Source organism: Nothobranchius furzeri, chromosome 11 (genome assembly GCF_043380555.1).
Source record: "Nothobranchius furzeri strain GRZ-AD chromosome 11, NfurGRZ-RIMD1, whole genome shotgun sequence".
Taxonomy (NCBI): Eukaryota; Metazoa; Chordata; class Actinopteri; order Cyprinodontiformes; family Nothobranchiidae; genus Nothobranchius; species Nothobranchius furzeri.
In genome coordinates, this window is record NC_091751.1 from 29,762,557 (window position 1) to 29,780,605 (window position 18,049).

General features: G+C 45.2%; 2 protein-coding genes and 1 long non-coding RNA gene across 3 annotated transcripts; 1 reads left to right on the top strand and 2 right to left on the bottom strand.

The window, feature by feature from the left end:
* Positions 1 to 249: 249 nt before the first annotated feature.
* On the bottom strand, positions 250 to 3,002 carry tril (TLR4 interactor with leucine-rich repeats). Its single transcript, XM_015955943.3, has one exon. It carries the CDS (start codon positions 2,861 to 2,863, stop codon positions 443 to 445), a length of 2,421 nt encoding a protein of 806 aa, XP_015811429.3. The 5' UTR covers positions 2,864 to 3,002; the 3' UTR covers positions 250 to 442.
* Positions 3,003 to 5,595: 2,593 nt separating this feature from the next.
* LOC129164419 (zinc finger and SCAN domain-containing protein 29) lies at positions 5,596 to 8,460 on the top strand. The gene is made up of 3 exons (XM_070541853.1): positions 5,596 to 6,020; positions 7,917 to 8,060; positions 8,140 to 8,460. The coding sequence occupies exons 1-3, from the start codon at positions 5,636 to 5,638 to the stop codon at positions 8,250 to 8,252; spliced, it is 642 nt and encodes a 213-aa protein (XP_070397954.1). The 5' UTR covers positions 5,596 to 5,635; the 3' UTR covers positions 8,253 to 8,460.
* Positions 8,461 to 9,161: 701 nt separating this feature from the next.
* LOC129164417 (uncharacterized) lies at positions 9,162 to 16,310 on the bottom strand. Its single transcript, XR_011521883.1, has 3 exons — positions 16,067 to 16,310; positions 10,834 to 15,985; positions 9,162 to 10,756 (listed from the first exon to the last, which is right to left on the bottom strand). It is a non-coding gene; the product is annotated as an uncharacterized lncRNA (long non-coding RNA).
* Positions 16,311 to 18,049: the final 1,739 nt, after the last annotated feature.

Sequence of the window (18,049 nt, forward strand, 5' to 3'; positions counted from 1 at the left end):
AAATAAAAGTTTCTTTAAAGCTGTAAATAAATGTTTCATGCAGAATAGTGGAAGACTGTCTAATGTGCACAACACGTCTCAGATGAGTTTGGACACTTGTTTGTGACTTTCTAGTCACATTTCAGGGGATTTACTTCCTTGTGGAAAACAAAATAACACGTAAACGTATAAAACACGACAGCCATCTTTACATTCTGTCTAAATCAGCATTAGCACCATAATTGAAATCAGTGGTACATCATTCATATGAGTACATTCACAGGAAGATCACACACAGATGTGAGGAAATGAAGGAGGAACGGTTCGGATCAGGACGAGGAAGTCGGGAGAACCGGACATCCTCTGAGCTCGGCGGTCATTTACTGACCTTGAGGCTGGGATTTAAAAACTAGTAAAAGGAGAAAGACTTGAGCTCGCTCACATTTTTAGTACTTTCATGGTTTTAGTCAGAGAATCTCTGGAAGTCTGTGTCCCTGCGAGCCCCACAGTTATCTAGAAAGCGATCAGAAGGGAACTGGATCAGATCTTCCTCCAGCGGTGTGAGTCGAGCGGGCCGGCTGCTCTGGTAACTGGTGAAGTCTGTGGAGACGGACGCCACGGTCACAGGAGGCCGGAACGCACGCCTAGTCGAGTACATGTGACGCACGTGGACGGACGTCTTCCTCCTCAGCAGCCTTCTTCTGAGGCTCCGACCCAACCAGACACCGCTGACGACCAGCAGCAGAACGGCGTTCCCTACCAGGGTGGCCACTGTCACCAGCTGGAGGTCAGAGGTCAGTGTGGCCCCGCTGTGGCTGCCCTCCTCAGGCAGGGTGACCAGGCCTGTGCAGTGGTCTCGTGGTGCTACGTTGCACACAGAACCACCCACCACTCCCTCCACACACACCATGTAGGTCACCCCTGGGGTGAGTTCACGGAGGGTGATGGTGCGAGCTGCTCTGGGGGTGTAGATGTAACGTGGGAACCGGTCCGCGATGCCAAATCTGTCAAACAGAATCCGGTAGCGGACTTCATGGTGGGTGGACTTGGCCCCTACAGCGTGATCCCTGGTGATCCAGGACACGGAGACGGTCCTGGACGTGACCTGGTCCACTGATACGTTAGTGATGTAATGATGGTTAAACTCACAGGGATCTGTGACCACAGGCAGACTCATCTCCTGAGGTGACCTCAGATGGTCAAGCTTCTCCCCTAACTGGACCGGAATGGTGCTGACCCAGACGTTTGTGGAGTAACTTGGATAGGTGGTTGTTTTAGTAATGACACGTGACCTTTGTCTCCCTTTGGGACGTTTGGCAACAGCCCCCACAGCTGCTTCTTCTACCTCCGGCCCCCCTTGGTCTCCTTGAATTCCCATCTTTTCCTGCTTTTCTCTTTTTGTTTCATCCCAATCTTCCCATCCGTTCTTCTTCTGGTTCCTCGAGCGTTCTCCCTCTGCTGATTCTGTTCTGTTTCTCTCACCCATTCCCACCTCTTCACGTCTCCTCTCTTCATCCTTCACTGCTGCTCCTCTCTCGCCGTCCTCCACTTTTACCAACACACTTCTTCCCCAGCTCTCGTCCGGCCTGGGTTGGCTCTCACACGAGTGGCTCCAGTTCCCGAGGGGCTGCAGCTGGGAGCTGTTCAAAAAGTCCAGATATATCCCCCTCAGGCTCACGGGGTAGTGGCATTGCACAATTACAGTCAACAGTTTGCCCTGAGAATGTGCCGCAGTCATCCATCTCTTCAGATCCTCCAGGCCACAGTCACAGGTCCAGTTGTTGCCATGGAGATGCAGGTCATAAAGCACATGGTTCAGGGTAAAACTGCCCCCTGACAGACTAGTTAGAAAGTTGTTGTTCAGCTTTAGCAGCTTTAGATGTTTCAGTTTAGAAAAAGCCATGGGGTTTATGCTGGAGATGTGGTTGTGGCTGAAGTCCAGCCGCTCGATGCGCTGCAGAGGGTCCAAGAGACCGGATGGGATTTCCTTCAGCTGGTTTCCGTCCATCAGAAGCTCCCTCAGGCTCAACAGTCCCTCCAGAGTATGGTTGCCCATGATGGAGATTCTGTTGTTGCTGAGGGAGAGCTTGGAGAGTTTGTTCAGGCTTTGGAAGACGTGGTTTCCCACTTGCTGGATTTCGTTTTCAGACAGCAGCAGCGTTGTCAGAGCTCTAAGATGGGAGAAAGTCAGGGCGTTCTGCATGGCCGACTGCTTGTTGTGAGCCAAGTTTAGAAAGCGCAGACTGGTCAGCTTAGAGAAGGCGTCCCTGTGGATGTGCTGAACTTTGTTGTATTCCAGGTGGAGATAATGCAGGCTGCTCAGACTTTTAAAAACAGAATCCTGCAGGACTTCTATTAAGTTGCCATCGAGGCGAAGTTTAACAAGACTTTCCAGGTTAGAAAAGAGCCCAGGTGTTATTTTCCTGAGGCCATTGTTGTTTCCATAGAACACGGTTAACCTGGGGAGGGGCTGGAAGGTTCCAGCAGCGATGGAGGATAACAGGTTGTGTCCCAGGTACAGCTCCTCCAGGTTGGACAGTCCCTCAAAGGCTTTTGGATGAATGATTTCTACCTGGTTGTACTGAAGGTTCAGCCGGATCAGGTGACTGTACCACGTGAAGTCGGAGGCAGAGATGTTTGTGATGAAGTTTCCCCCTAGGCTGAAGATCCGTGCGCCACCAGAAAACCGCGCCGCGGGTTTGGGCACGGTGCGCAACCCGCGGTTGATGCACAGGAGGTGCTGTGGATGCGCACAGTCGCAGCGTTCTGGGCAAAAGTCCACCATCGCTGCTGCTGCTGCTGCTGATGATGATGATGGTGATGTGAATCCACAGAGACACAGTAGGAAAAAGCATGATCCCACCAGGAATCTGCTGGTATCCATTTCCAGACCAGTGCGCGCTGGTTCAGGTGCAGCCGCGCCTCTCCTCCGTCAGGCTGCAGAGCTCCTCCATTTGTTCTCTAAAGCATCGAAGCTGCGGGTGCGGGTCTGCTGCTGGGCGAGGAACCCTCTGAGAACAGCCTTCATCCCCACAAATGCGCATCTGCTGCGAATTAGAGCTCAACGCGACCGCGCGCGCAATACAGGAGTCCCTCCTCCGCAACTCTGCTGACCTGACAGAACCAGATGTGCACAACTACTGCACGCGCACGCGCGCACACCCACGCTCTTGATTCAGCTCTTTGACCGAGTTGTGTGGACGCGCCCGCGGAGGTTTGAGATCTCAGACAGGAAGTCTTTTTCACGGAATCCCGAAGATTCCCTGATTTATGTGAAACAACCAAACGGAGTTCCTGATCTGGGCACCGATTAAATGTTCAGAATTAAATCTAAATACATTTAGACTCTAACTGAAATTGAGTGTAACATTCAGACTCAAATCTAAATGTTACCTACACACACACACACACACACACACACACACACACACACACACACACACACACACACACACATAGATAGATAGATAGATAGATAGATAGATAGATAGATAGATAGATAGATAGATAGATAGATAGATAGATAGATAGATAGATAGATAGATAGATAGATAGATAGATATAAACTCAAAATTTTAGTCCAGTCAGAAAAATAAGGTGTGAAACGTTTTGTCTCCATTATTGTCTCAGAATAATTGGAGAGAACATGGCGCTCTACATACCAGGAGGAGTCCTACTTATCCTGGAAAAATAGTCTTGTGTTTAAACTAAGTTTTGACAAGTTAGAACTGCTTATTTTTCATCGCTACTTGAGAAGAATACGAATAATCCAAAATTTCTTTTCAGTACAACAGTTGCCAAACTTACACAGAATCATAGCGCTGAACCATCTATTCCCTTAGCCCTCAGCAGCAATGACTTCATGGGATTTTTTACAAGTAAAATTAATTCTATTAGAAACAAAATCTTTAGCATCCTCCCTAATGCGATTTCTTCTTCCTCAGTAAGTGAGGCAGCATCAGAGGTAACTGTAGAACCTCATCTGTGTTTGATCCGTTTTGATCCAGTTGAGCTTTCAGAGTTATCAAAAATGTTAGCTTCATCTAAACCTTCAACTTGTATTTTAGATCCAATCCCAACCAAATTATTTAAAGATGCATTTCCTTTGGTTACTGCCCCCATCCTAGATATAATCAATATATCCTAGTAAATGGATACGTACCACAGGATTTTAAGGTTGCTGTAATCAAACCTTTACTTAAAAAGCCTTCTCTGGATCCAGATGACCCAATAAATTATAGACCAATATCTAACCTTCCATTTTTATCTAAAGTTTTATCTACTGTCTACTTTTAAGATTAGTCTTAAAACATTTTATTTTGATAGGGCCTATGGTTAAAATCTGATGTTAGCTTAGATCTGGACAAGTGGGGAGTAGAGGGAGGTGGAGTGTACAGTCGGTAAAGACGACTCTCTCTTGCCCTGTCTCCAACATGCCTCCATCTAAAAGGCTAGGTTATCCAGAGTTATCTCTGTAGTTATGCTGCTATAGGCTTAGACTGCTGGAGGATACACTGACCACTTTCCACACTTGACTGATTTCTTCTAGAATGTGCTCTTTAACTGCTTAGCTGTTAACTTTATTTTTTCTCTTTTTCTCTAGGTGTTTTTCTCTCCAGAAGAAGCTACAATGGTGTTCTGCATGAGCTGTGGTGGCCTTATGGAGGGGGCCAGCACGCTGCTGCTAATCACTTAAACTTTCTCCCTCTCCTGATAATAACATTTTACTTTCTTAGACGTTCAATGTGCTACTACGTTTATCTGTTTAATTATAGATTCACTAGGATAAATACAATAAAGTTTATCTCTCACTAAATAGAATATTTACTAAGAAATCACAATGTAACCATAGAAACATTACTTGGTATATATGTTGTGTGTCCCCAGTGAGTCGTGGTGGATGGCTGCTTATACTGAGCCAGGATCCTCTGGAGGTTTCTTTCTGTTAAAAAAGGAAGTTTTCCTCTCCACTGTCACTGCATGCTTGCTTAGAGGATTGCTGTAAAGACTCTGACACTAGTCAGTGACTTGATGCAACCTGCTGGGTTCCTTATACAGGAAACTTTATTCTGGTTGGCTTAATGAACTGACCTGTGTATTGGAACGTTTACTGTGTGAAGTGCCTTGAGATGACTCTTGTCGGGATTTGGTGCTTTATAAATAAACTTGAATTGAAATTGAATTGAACTGAATTAAATGTGTCTAAAGAGAAATAACAATATTCTTAAAATATGTAATCATCATTAATCACATGGCAAGTGTTCCATTACAGAAACATTAAAATGGCATGTTTCAATACTTTTAAAGCAGGGGTGTCAAACTCATTTTAGCTCAGGGGCCACATTTGGGCCATTCCCATCTGTACCGGGTCGGCCCGGCCGGTAGTGTAGGTTGTTTACATATCTGGGTGGCCTGGTATTTTTCTGGGCCAACCAACCAAGGCTCATTCTCAGCCCTCTTCTCGAGGGGGTCTGCTTCAGGCCCAACACGCCCACTCTCCACCGATTGGTCAAGTGACGTGTTAACCCCCCCCCCCCAAATCAAATCTTCTGATTGGCCTTGCGGTGTTTACATTTAGTATGTGTAGTGATGTCACACAATCGCGCCAAACTCAATCTTCCGCATCCATTTTTTGCTTGTGTTCTCCAGCATCGACATGCCTTCTCCCTGCTCGCAGACCTCATCTTCGAACGCCTGGAGCAATGACGAGGTTAAAATTTTCCTCTTGTTGCTCGCCGACGACAGAATCCAGCGCGAACTGGACAGTTCTGTGCGAAATGAAAAGATTTTTCAGGGGCTTGCACAAACAATGTCCGCCCACGGCTACGAACGCACCTCCAAGCAGTGCCATGAAAAAATAAAAAACTTAAAAGCTGAATACAGGTCAGTCAAGGACCACAACAGCAGCAGTGGGGCAGACCAGCAGCACTGGAAATGGTTTGCCGACATGGATGCCATTTATGGTGAGAGGCCTGTGAGTAATGGCCGGGGGAGTGTCGTGGACACAGCCACTCCAGCTTACACTGGCCCTCAGGACAACGGTGAGTGAGCACTTATCATAATAATTAATAATATGACCCAGGGGCGTAGCACCAAATTCTGGGCCCTAGGTACAAGTCTTCTAGGTGGGCCCCCATGCTCAATTGTTTAATATCTCTCTTACACATTTCTTGTCATGGTATAAGACAAGATAATAAATATGATCTTAGTTTAACCTCTATATTGAGCAAATACAAATGCCAGCATAATAAAAGTGAAATGCCCAGACTTCACATATAATTATTTTTATTTGCCAACAATGTGTTCAAACAAAAATCCTGGAATTTATTTTCCAGTAAATGCCCACTGATGGGTCTTCATGTTAGCAAAATCACTTATGAGATCTTTAAAGTCCAATCCTTTGGCTAATTGGCTTTCAATAGAAAGAAGAGCTAGGCTGTTCAGTCTATCCTGGGACATTGTTGATCTCAAATAATTTTTCACCAGTTTCAGTTTGCTAAAAGCCCATTCACCCCCAGCAACAGTCACAGGTAGTGTGCAAAATATCCTCAGTTTAATACAAACTTCTCCAGAAATGCTCTGTAATTGCATCCTGTAGATGGCATTAAGCAGCTCAAGAGGAGACCGAATGTGTGGAAATGTGGCACCATATATTGTTCTCAGGTGTAGCATCTCATTCTCAAATTCAGCTGTGAGATCCTTGTAATGTTTTCTCATCAGTGCCTGGCATGATATCTTCATCTGCTCTTCAGTCATGGTGCATGATGTTAAGCTTTGCTAATACTGATATATGTTGATATATTAAATACATATGACATGAAATAAACCAGGTTCTCTCTGTGAATGTAATGTACTCTAAATTTTATAATCCCTGCATTATCAGCCAAATTATAAGATTGTCCATTTTCAAGATCAAATATAAAGAAATTTAAAATAGGCTTAAAATATCTAACCAAGTCAATAACAATCCTCTAACACCCGTGTCATCATGCTATACGAAAAACAGTGGCAGCTTCACGTTCCTGAGATTACCACGAATCCATCGATACCAAGTTTGTCCTGGTCCATGACTGGGAAGGAGCTGAAATATCCACACAGAGTGAACCTGTTTTTACTGCGAGGTCGCCCGCGATAATAATTCTGATTAATATATATATATTAATTAGTGTTTTCACTGATAACACTAATTAATTCATATTTGATCTTGATGGTGAAACTAAAGGCGTTTAACACTGAACACCTAACATGAATGCAGCTTCTGAGAGCTAGCTAACTGTGTTCTGCTGCTGCTCACCGTCCTTCTACTTGCTTCTGTTCAGTTAACTTTTTCTCCTTCTTTTCTTTTCTTTTCTTTTCTGGAAGCCAGATTTCCCTTTCTTGGGAAAAGACATGACTGACTCTCCTGCCTCCAGCTCTGGCTGTCGGCATCTGCGATGTCTCATAGCTGTACATGCGGCCGTGCAGCCCCTGGCCGCTGGTGTGGACTAAACCACTTTGCACATTTTTAAGGGGTGATAGATGCCTCAGAGGTTATTCAGTTATTATTTTTAAGGCGAAATTTTGTTTCTTAACCTCTTTATCCAGGTAAAGGGAAGTTTATTAAGACATTAAGTAAGTTGGGGGAAAAAACAACAACAATAAAACATTTTTATTCAAAGCTGTCTCAGGGCCCCTCCCTGCAGTGGGCCCTGGGTAAACGGTACCCTTTCCCCCCCCAGTCCGACGCCCCTGATATGACCTCCCGTTTGTGCTACACTGTACTGTAGTGCGGACAAAATGCTGTGCTAGCTTTGGGTAGCTCTGATATGCGAACAAAAGGCTAGGCTAACTCCAGGCTAGTTGTGGTATGCCTACTAGCCTAGCTTGCCCATTAACGTCTTCGGTTAGTATTTGTGTTTGTGCATATTAAGTTATTTATTGTTTTCTCTTTATAAAAGATATAACTCTGGAACTGTGCGCCGATGAGAGCCAGGACGTGCCCGACACCGGGGGCATGAACGCTGGGCCCTCATCTGGCGACTGCGTCCGCAGCTGCAGCCCAAGCGTCTCAGCGTCATCGGGGGACAGCAGACCAAGCTACGGTGAGTTCAATTGCAACAACGACATCAAAATATGGCAAGCACGTGTAATTACATATACATCGTTTTGGTGTTTATTCAGGAAAAAGGAGGCGGGGGAGCAGCATCGTGTCATCGTTGTTGGAGACGCTGGTGGAGAGTAGTGATGTGTCGGTCGCGAACGAACCGGCTCTAAGAGCCGGCTCTTTGAAGTGAACGACGGGAGCCGGCTCGTCATTGGGAGCCGTCCCCTCCCCTCCCCCCTCCCCTTTTGCTTTGGTGAAAGCCACAGGCGATTGGTCAGCATGTGTAACTGCGTGTCCAGACTGTCCACACACAGAGCAGTAGGGGCGGGGAAGAGGGAGGATCAGACTCAGACACACATGCGGGCGTAGGGAGACGAGAAGGAATGAGGAGGAGGGAAAAGGCGAGAGAGAGAGGAGAGTGTGACGAAGACGGTGAGAAAATGAGCGCCAGCAGTCGTAAAGTGGAGATTTGATAAATATTTGATATATAGCATTTTTTTACATTAGTAAATCATTTTACATATAGTTTTGCATTATTTTGGTTATAAATGGTCTCTACGCAAAACAAAATCTGAGGAGCCACTTGGGAGCCGAAAGAGCCGGCTCTTTTTGGTGAAATGAGCCAAAAGAACCGGCTCTCTAAAAAGAGCCGGAATTCCCATCACTAGTGGAGAGTGACGCGGGGCTCCTGGAGGCTGCGAGGAAGATGAACTGTTTAATGGAGCAGCGCATGGAGTCAGAGGCGGAAGACAGACGCCTGCAGAGGGAGGAGAGACGAGAGGAGAGGGAGGAGAGACGAGAGGAGAGGATAGCACAGCGGGAATTCAACCACGCTTTCTTGGATGTGCTGCGTAATTTGGTGTCTGCGGTCGAAAAATCAACTAAATAAATTACCTGAATATGTTGTTGTTTTTAAACAGAATTGCAATAAAGTGTTTGACAATGCAACGTGTAATCCATCACGGTGTCCATTTCACAGAATGTGAAGTGGAAGGGTCCAACTATAGTTTCAATATGAAAATGTTTGTGCTAAAATAGCATACACCAGCCTTGGATATTTACTTTATTCAACTTTGAGATTTACATAGGAATAAATACCAGGTAGGTGTCAATGTAGACAAGATCAGGTTATATGTCAGCTGGAGTTTTGAGAAGGATCAGAAGCTCAAATGTGCACTCCACACTTGGCTAATAAGAACTTTTTGTCAGTCAGGCATCAATGTAAACAAGAGTCCAAATATTTATCTCAACTTGCCTTAATAACCAGACTTGAGACATATGGCTAAGCCTTGGATGTGCATATAACAATTGCTTAAGTCAGCTTTATCTAGCTGGTCTGCATTAATCTGGACATGATGTCCATATAATTAATTTGAATTTAAAAAAAATGGCAGTTCTTTTATTTTTGTCAGCAGGCGTGTTTAGAAGTATCAGAAGCTCAAATGTGTACAGTCCACACTTGACTTAATACAAACTCATGAAATATATTTGCTCATGCTTACAGTTTTTAGGTGGTGGTGCATAAAAGAAGTTCAAAGGTCAAACATTTGCCGAGTGGATAAAACTATTTGAGCAAAACATTCAGTCGGATGTAATTCAATCACTACTGCCCCACAAGGTGCATCATCAGAGCATCACGCTTTGCTTTCCCTCCCACTTCTCCTGTGTTTTGTGGCGGCGGTGGTGGTGCAGCCACAGGTTCAGGGTATTCTGTTTCAGTTGTCCACACATTGTCATAATTCTCCCCATGGCTCTCACAGATTATGCAGGACACAGCAGGTCAGAATCATGGAACACACCAGACTGACATCATACTCATTGCATTTAAGTAGGCAACGCCACCTTCCCTTCAGCCTACCAAAGGCATTTTCAGCCACCACACGTGCCCGGCTGAACTTCTTGTTAAAAAGAAGTTGCTGCTCTGTCAGTTGCCCAGTGGCTGTGAATGGTTTCAGAAGCCAGTCTTGCAGCGGGTAAGCAGAGTCACCCAGGATGCAGTATCCAAAGTCAATGTCAGCAATTTGGATGGAATGGTCAGGGAAGAGATTTCCACGGCTTGCCAAATCCCAGATGGAGGAAAGTCTCAGTACCCTTGCGTCGTGCATGCTCCCTGGAAGCCCTGCAATAACGTTCCAAAACAGCCCCTTTCCATCAACCACAGCTTGCAAGATGAGTGAGTGCCACCCTTTCCGGTTGAAATAGTCTGTGTGAAAGTTTCTGGGTGCTATGATGGGGATGTGTGAGCCATCAATAGCACCCACACACTTTGGCAACCCCCACCTGCTCTCAAAATAAGACGCTATCTCCTGAAATTTACCCTCATCGGGTAAATGAATCAGTCCTGGCCACAGCAATGCTTCTGCAGCAGCACAGACGTCCTTGACACACTTGGCAACAGTTGAGATGCCAACACCAAACAAAACACTGATGGGTCTGTAATCTAAACCTGTAGAAAATTTCCGTAAAGCAATAGCTGCAATCGTCCTCAGAGGCACGCACACAAGGAAGAAAGTATTTTCGCTGCAATGCTGGCCGCAGTTTGTTGCACAAGAAAATGAATGTATCCTCAGACATTCTGAAGCGCTTCAACCACTGCGCTTCCGTGTAACGAGGCACGTAATTATCCCACCAGTCAGAGGATCGGCTGAGTGACCAGAATGCGCGTCTGCGGATGGAGCCTTCCAAAATAGCCATCTAAAACAAATGAAACGTATTTTATTAACTTGAAGTGTATTAAACACGCACGTCAGAATTAGAATTTTAGCAATTACCAGGATGCGTTGTCTGCGCTGTCGTAATAGCAGCAATGTGTTGTTCTGCTTCAGAATGGCTTCCAGTATGACTTGGCGGCGCTTTGCAGATTTAATCCTCCTCCCATCCCTCTTCAGCTGGCGAAGCCGACGCCTTTCGGCCTGTCTAGCGCGGAGTCTGGGCCCCAAAACTAGCCACAAGCGCAGAACCATGAAAAATAACACCACGAAGTTCTCCATTGTTTACAACACTACACACGTATCAACACAGGGCGGCTCAAATGGTCGCTGATACATGACATCACCGACATCTTAGCGCCAATTTCTCCCGCCAATTTCTGGGGACCGCCCGCATGCTCAGTCACGTCCGCATTCCAGAGCAGGGACGTGAGGAAAGGGAGGAATCACTTGGGCCGGCTGGGGCTGCCCGGCCTGGGCCAACCAGGTACAGAAGGGAATGGTCCAATTGAGGGAAATCTAGTCCCAAGTGGGCCGGACCGGTAAATCAAAAACAACTTCAGATTGTTTTCTTTGTTTTAGTACAATCAATATAAAACAAATCTGGAGCCTGAGGACAGTGTATCCAAAATAGTACAAGTACAACACCTGAAGTGTACTTGAAAATTTGAAAAAATAAAAAAAAACATTCCTTAGTGATTCAAAGAGCTTACAGATCACATGGCTAGATCAGTTTCATGCAGCACTTAAAGTATATTTGACTCATTTTACTTTACATCTTTTAGCTTTCACCAGCACATCAATATCAGAAGTCACACCCTGAGTGGCGGCCAACTTCAGGATGTGATTCAAGTTCTTGTGTGAGCCTTGAGCGCAGCTTTGTCTTATTTATACTCATTACAGAGAAAATTTGCTCACAATGATACGTTTATTTTTACTCTACATTGTAAAGTATGAAAATAAAGTTTACACAACCATCTCGCGGGCCGGATGCAACCCGTTTGTGGGCCGGATCCGGCCCGCGGGCCGCATATTTGACACCCCTGTTTTATAATGACCTGGTTCATGGTAGAGGTCTCTGCTTTTAGGATTTAGGATCCTCTTGTTTTACAGCTCTGTTGGTTGAAAGTCTAACTGTAATCAAAACCATTGGCATTCTGATTCAACTTTGAATATTGGATTTGAATCTGAATATTTATTTTGTCAACCTTTTTGACCATTCAGTCAATTTGAATGACCAGTCATTCAAACAGTGCAAATTTCAAAATAAATACATAGAAAAAGAAACTCTAAATTCTTTATGTGCCTCCACTTGCATGTATCACTTTATAACCGACACTCCCTAAAAACCTGAAAATGTTGTGATCTGCTGAGCAAAGCCCCCCCACCTCTGCATGACTCATCCCTCCGAAGCCTGAATCTAATTTCTACTCCCTCATTAATGTGTCGCGTTGCTGCAGGGACTACACGGAGCACACACGCTTCACATTTGCAAATGAAGAATTCCCGTCAGACTGAGTGAGAGGTTGCCAGATCTTAATTCTGGGTTACTTGGGCATGCATGTGAATTATAATTTCACAGACAGAGGAATGTTTGTCAGACCTGTAGCTACGGGGAGCTTTGGGTAAAACATCTGCGCATTCTTACTGCAAACATGAGGTAGATCACTTAGGACAAAGGAAGGAAGAATCAGTGTTTAGCTCGTTGTGGCAGAGCCTGACGTCTGAAGAAGACGCAGATCCGTTTCAGCTACTTTTATTTGAAACAGGAGTTTATTTGGAAAAACTCCTGTTAGAAACCATGTTGGCAAAGATCAGACCCTGCATGAGATCTCTACTGTCACCTTTAAAAGGAACATTAAACTATTTGACTCGACCAGGAAAGACCCTGGATGAGCGAAACCTCCCTCATAAGCTGACCGGCGTGATTCCTGGTTGTTGTGGAGTTTTTTTGAGGAATGAGGAAGAGAATATTTGCAATATGTTTTCTATTAAGAGCTTTCAGTAAAAATGTGAATACGACAGCTGTGGCTATGATGTAGCTCATCACCATCAGCGTGTGAATGGAAGAATGAATCACTGTAGTGCAAAGTGCTTTGGAGTCCTCATAATCAGAAAGGTGCTGTTCAGGTCGTTGTTATTTATTCTTTATTTAACCAGGAAGCTCCTATTGATATAAAAACCCCATTTTCAAGTAAGTCCTGGCCAAGAGGCAGCAAAAGTTACAGTTACAACATTTCTCAGTTACACAGACATGTTATGTACAAAATTATAGAAGGCAGTTACAACACAGGGAACCCATCTCAAGGGCTCTCAGTCTGGTTTTAAATGTAGTCAAGGAGGTAAACTCAGTTAATTTCCAGTTTTCCTGCAGCCTGCTCCATGCAGAAGGAGCAGAGTGAACAAAAGCCCTTTTGCCCAGTTTGGTGCGAGCAAACGGAACACAAAGTAACAACTGATCATTTGCATGCAGACTGTAAGACGTTACACTTATCACCGACGTATGACAAGCACCATCATACATTGGTGATCTTCTCAGTCCCTACACCTCCAGCAGGTCCCTGAGGTCCAGTGATCAAAGCCTATTGGTTGTGCAGCGCACCAGGCTAAAGACTAAAGGTGACAGATCATCTGCTGCTGTGGCCCCCAGACTCTAGAACTCTCTCCCCCTGAGCCTGAGATCAGTGGACTCAGTGGTCTCCTTTAAAAAGCAGCTGAAGTCTCACCTGTTCAGGCTGGCTTTTGTGTGACCTTCATCACCACGCTCTCCTTATTCATTTTAAACATGTTTTGAATAATTTTTGACATCTTTTCTATCCTTAAATTATTGTTATGATTATTTTATTTTTTGTGAAGTGCCTCGTGATTTTTATCTTGAGAGGCGCTATAGAAAATATTGTTGTCTTTCTTTCTTTCTTTCTTTTTCTTTTCTGTGAGATTAATTTACAGATATAGTCGGGTAGTAATCCAGTGGCCTTATAAATGAAGGTGTACCAATGTCCCAACCTCCTGGTGGGCAGAGAAGGCCATCCCACTGGATAATACAATTCACAAAGATGGGTCAGTGGTCTACAGTTAGTAATAAACCTCAGCGAGGCATGGTAAACTACATCACTCTTACCAAGACACTGAGCTGAGGCATTCATATACAAAAGTTCTCCATGATCCAGAATAGACAGAACTGTTGCAACAATGCGACTAGTTACAAATGTTATAACTAGTCGTTTATTTTTAAGAAAAACACAGTTTATTTTGAAAAAAGAAACCCAGCCTGAGTTTGAGTTTCTTCCTGTTATAATCATTATGGGGCTTGAAGGAGAGGGAGCCATCGAGCCAGACACACTCAGTATAAATGCACCTGACACCTGCTGAAACAATCAGTAATAGATGGTAAAAGTAAAAATGTTAGCTGCTTTATAAATGTGTTGATAAGGAAATGCTGAGAATTTTTTGAAAAAAGTAAATGGATTGTTTCCAGAAATGAAAGATGAGAAAAACCTACAATACCCATAAATCCTTGTACAAGTGCTGACTTTATCCAGTAGAGTGTGTTTTAAATATAAGGATATTTGTTTAGTACATCCATCCATTATCGTCCACTTATCAGGATCCGGGTTGCAGGTGCAGCGGCCTAGGCAGAGACCCAGACTTCCCTCTCTCCAGCCTGGGCCAGCTCCTCCGGGGGAACCCCAAGGTGTTCCCCGGTCAGCCGAGAGACATCGTCCCACCAGCGTGTCCTGGGTCTTCCTTTAGGTTTCTTCCTGGTTGGATGTGCTTAGAAAATCTCACCAGGGAAGCGTCCAGGAGGCATCCTAACTAGATGCCAAGACCACCTCAACTGGCTCCTCTCACGTGGAGGAGCATCGGGTCTACTCTGAGCCCCTGCCAGTTGACCGAGCTTCTCACCCGATCTCTAAGGGAGAGTCCGGTCTCCCTGCAGAGAAAACTTGTATCCGTGATCTCACTGATTGAGAGATACGATGTCCCGGTCCTCTCAGCTCTTTGGTCTCCATACAAATTTAGCTTTCAGGACTTTGCACAGATGTCAGCATATCACGACTACTTGTCACTGATCAGCGCCATCAAGGTCACATTTACAAACTCTCTTTCATCTTTCAATGTCCTGTTTGGTGTTGCGTAAGGTGGTGCAAGATCAGCCTTGAGCTGGGTTCAGGATCATCCAGTTGTCTTGGCAGCCAGATAACTGGACCCTCCAGCTCAGTGCTGGTAAAATGTTTTCTCCTGTTGTTGCATGATGAAGTTCTACTTGGAACCTTGTTAAGATGAAACCACGCAGAACAGGAATTTTAACCATTTTTCTGGTAGTCTTAGCCTTTTCATCAGGACTGCATAAGTCAATATTTAACCATTTCAGCCTTAATATGAATATTTTTATTCAGCATGAATCAAAACTGCAACTCCAGAGTTAAACTGAACAGTTTTTTAAATATATTTCCTACCTTGTACATTAAATCCAATGGCTGGCATCACTTTTGTCAAATTATTTTAAGTAATTTATATTTCTAGCACATCAGTGTTGTGACTGATGTTCACCAGCTGGAGCGTGGCTAAAAAAACATCCTCCTGCAATAAAGAAGAAGAAATTATCATTTCTACAGAGCCTCTCAAGATAAAAATCACGAGGCGCTTCACAAAAACAAAAAAAATGTAAAAATATAAAAAAGAATTTAGAAAATGTTTAAAAATATATTTTAAATGAGCAAAACAATAGACAATTGTGATTAAAAAATGTTAAGAAAGAGAGAGAGTGAACAGGAAAGAGGGAAATCAGTGGATCCTGAGGAAGGTGGAATAGGTGGGGAGAGCAGGAACATCTGAGAACACGCTCACGAGTTTTCTATAACAGCGAGACAAAGGCGACCGTTCTCACGCATATCTGCTGGAACATATCTTGGTAGCAGAGCGGGGAGCGTCGGTGGGAGGCAGAGAGAAATACAACCCAAGGGGAAGCCCCTTTCTCTGGGAGGTCACTTCCTGTCTGACGATATCTCGGGGGTACGCTGAGTCCGTCTGCTCGGCTCTTCCTCGAGAAACACACACCCGTGCGGACTGGCTCGTGTGTTTTATGACAGCCTTCTGGTCTGTCTCAGGTTTGAAAGGAATAGCACATCAGCACTGACATGTTCAGACAACAGGAATGCCTCCACATGTTCTTCACTGAAGTGTGTGTGGGGGAGGTGAAAGGTTGACTAGACTGAAACAAAGAAGGGAAGACGGACGAGGATTTAAAGGTAAAAGGGTTCCAGCCTGATAAAAACACAGGAACAGAGCTCACCGTGGTGTCTCATGGTCCTCATAGAGAGACATGTCTCTTCAGTCCTTCTGGTTTTAAGCACTGATGGGAAAATAAATCCATCACTGGCAGATTTCCATGAAACAACTTCATATTCCAACAGGATGTCAGAACGTCTTGTACAAGCTGTAGAACACAGCACTTAGAGGCAAGTTTGCATAAATAGGATCCGTGGCCACCACAGACTGCAACCCACTGGACTATTGCACATGGGACTCTCAAAGTGAGGAAGTCTAGAGGCTCAGGGAGAAAACCTCTCCAGAGGTCCAGAGTTCAGTTGGGTGATGTCTGCCTGCAGGGAAATAAAGGCCCACTCATTCTATGGTGTGGTATTAGGGCCAAAATTAAGACTATTGTGCACCCGGCAGAGGCTACGTCCTTGTAGCAGGAGGCTATGTCCACTCTGAGCAGCACCTGTACCAGCACTATTAAACTGTACACCGGTGCTTTCTACAGCTGATCAAACTCTTAGGTGAATAACAGCCCTGACCCCAGATCAGAAAGACTCTTTCGTGAAGCCACATTTGTGAAGACAAAGCAGCACTGAGTGTGTGGGTCAGACCCATGAATGCTTTCATTCCGTCTTCCAAACAGTCGGTTTGTCGGTTCTTGTCTGGTGTTGTCTGAAGACGTCCCATTCTTAAACCAGCCCAGCTCTCACTGGCTCATCTGTGTTATCTGAAGTCTGTTTCCATCAAAACATCTGCAGTGTGTGTGTGTGTGTGTGTGTGTGTGTGTGTGTGTGTGTGTGTGTGTGTGTGTGTGTGTGTGTGTGTGTGTGTGTGTGTGTGTGTGTGTGTGTGTGTGTGTGTGTGTGTGTGTGTGTGTGATTGTGTGAGGAAAGGTTTACATGAGCAACAGCTGCTTCGGTCATTAAGCGTCTCGGCGAGAGCGCGGGATCATCATTCCATGCTTAGATGCATTAACAGTGTGTGTGTGTGTGTGTGTGTGTAGGTGTGTGTGTGTGTGTATGTGTGTGTGTGTGGGGGGGTGCGTGTGCATGTGTGTGTGTGTGTGCATGTGTGTGTGGGTGTGTGTGTGTGTAGGTGTGTGTGTGGGGGGTGCGTGTGCATGTGTGTGTGTGTGTGTGCATGTGTGTGTGGGTGTGTGTGTAGGTGTGTGTGTGGGGGGTGCGTGTGCATGTGTGTGTGGGTGTGTGTGTAGGTGTGTGTGTGGGGGGTGCGTGTGCATGTGTGTGTGGGTGTGTGTGTGTGTGAGAGAGAGAGAGAGAGAGAGAGGAGGCATATGAGCTGTGATTAGAGAGACGTGGTGAAAGAGGCTTCCCTTTGAATAGAGCCTATGGTGATGACGAGGGTGCATTCTTGTTTGTGCACGATTGTGAATAAAAGACAAAGAGTGTGAGGAACACCTGGGCCCCATGCCTGCATCCATCTGCATTCCCAGTGCTTCCCAGTTCAGCTTTCCCAGCTGGTTACCATCACAGACTGGAGGAGCACAGTAAAGGGCATGAGGACGGTGCTTCTGCTGCACTCTACCTAACAACTATTAAAGCATCACCATCAGCACCAAAGCAAAGCTGTGCATCAGAAAAAGCTGCAGGGGACACCAACTCCACATCACTGTTCTAGGAGAGCTCCGGCTTCTGCAGGCATGACCTCCTGGGGTCATGATTTGCTACTGAACGAGCCATGGGATGGAAAGGAAAAGAGGGGCTGGCAAACCTTTATGGCTTCAGTCAACTCTGGGAGAACAGAGGAGGGGGAAGGGAGGTAACTCAACATCTGGAAAAAGTTACAGCGCATGCTACGGCCTCGTTGAAGGGGAGATGGAGGAATAATGTGTGTTACGCTTTGAACTAACAACTCTGATAAAAACTATCTGAGCTCAACAATCAGCCTCAAACAGTTAATGAGGCCAACACAGGACACAGCTTTGAGTTGTACTCAGGAACCCAAACACCCTGAAAACAGCAACAGAGGGAGAAGGGATGAAAGCAGGCACCCA

Bases quoted from the DNA above. Each gene is read 5' to 3' on its own strand.
- tril (XM_015955943.3), bottom strand. From the start codon at position 2,863: ATGGATACCAGCAGATTCCTGGTGGGATCATGCTTTTTCCTACTGTGT.
- LOC129164419 (XM_070541853.1), top strand. From the start codon at position 5,636: ATGCCTTCTCCCTGCTCGCAGACCTCATCTTCGAACGCCTGGAGCAAT. The intron at 6,021-7,916 runs GTGAGTGAGCAC...TCTTTATAAAAG, and splicing joins CACTGGCCCTCAGGACAACG to ATATAACTCTGGAACTGTGC. The intron at 8,061-8,139 runs GTGAGTTCAATT...GTGTTTATTCAG, and splicing joins GGACAGCAGACCAAGCTACG to GAAAAAGGAGGCGGGGGAGC.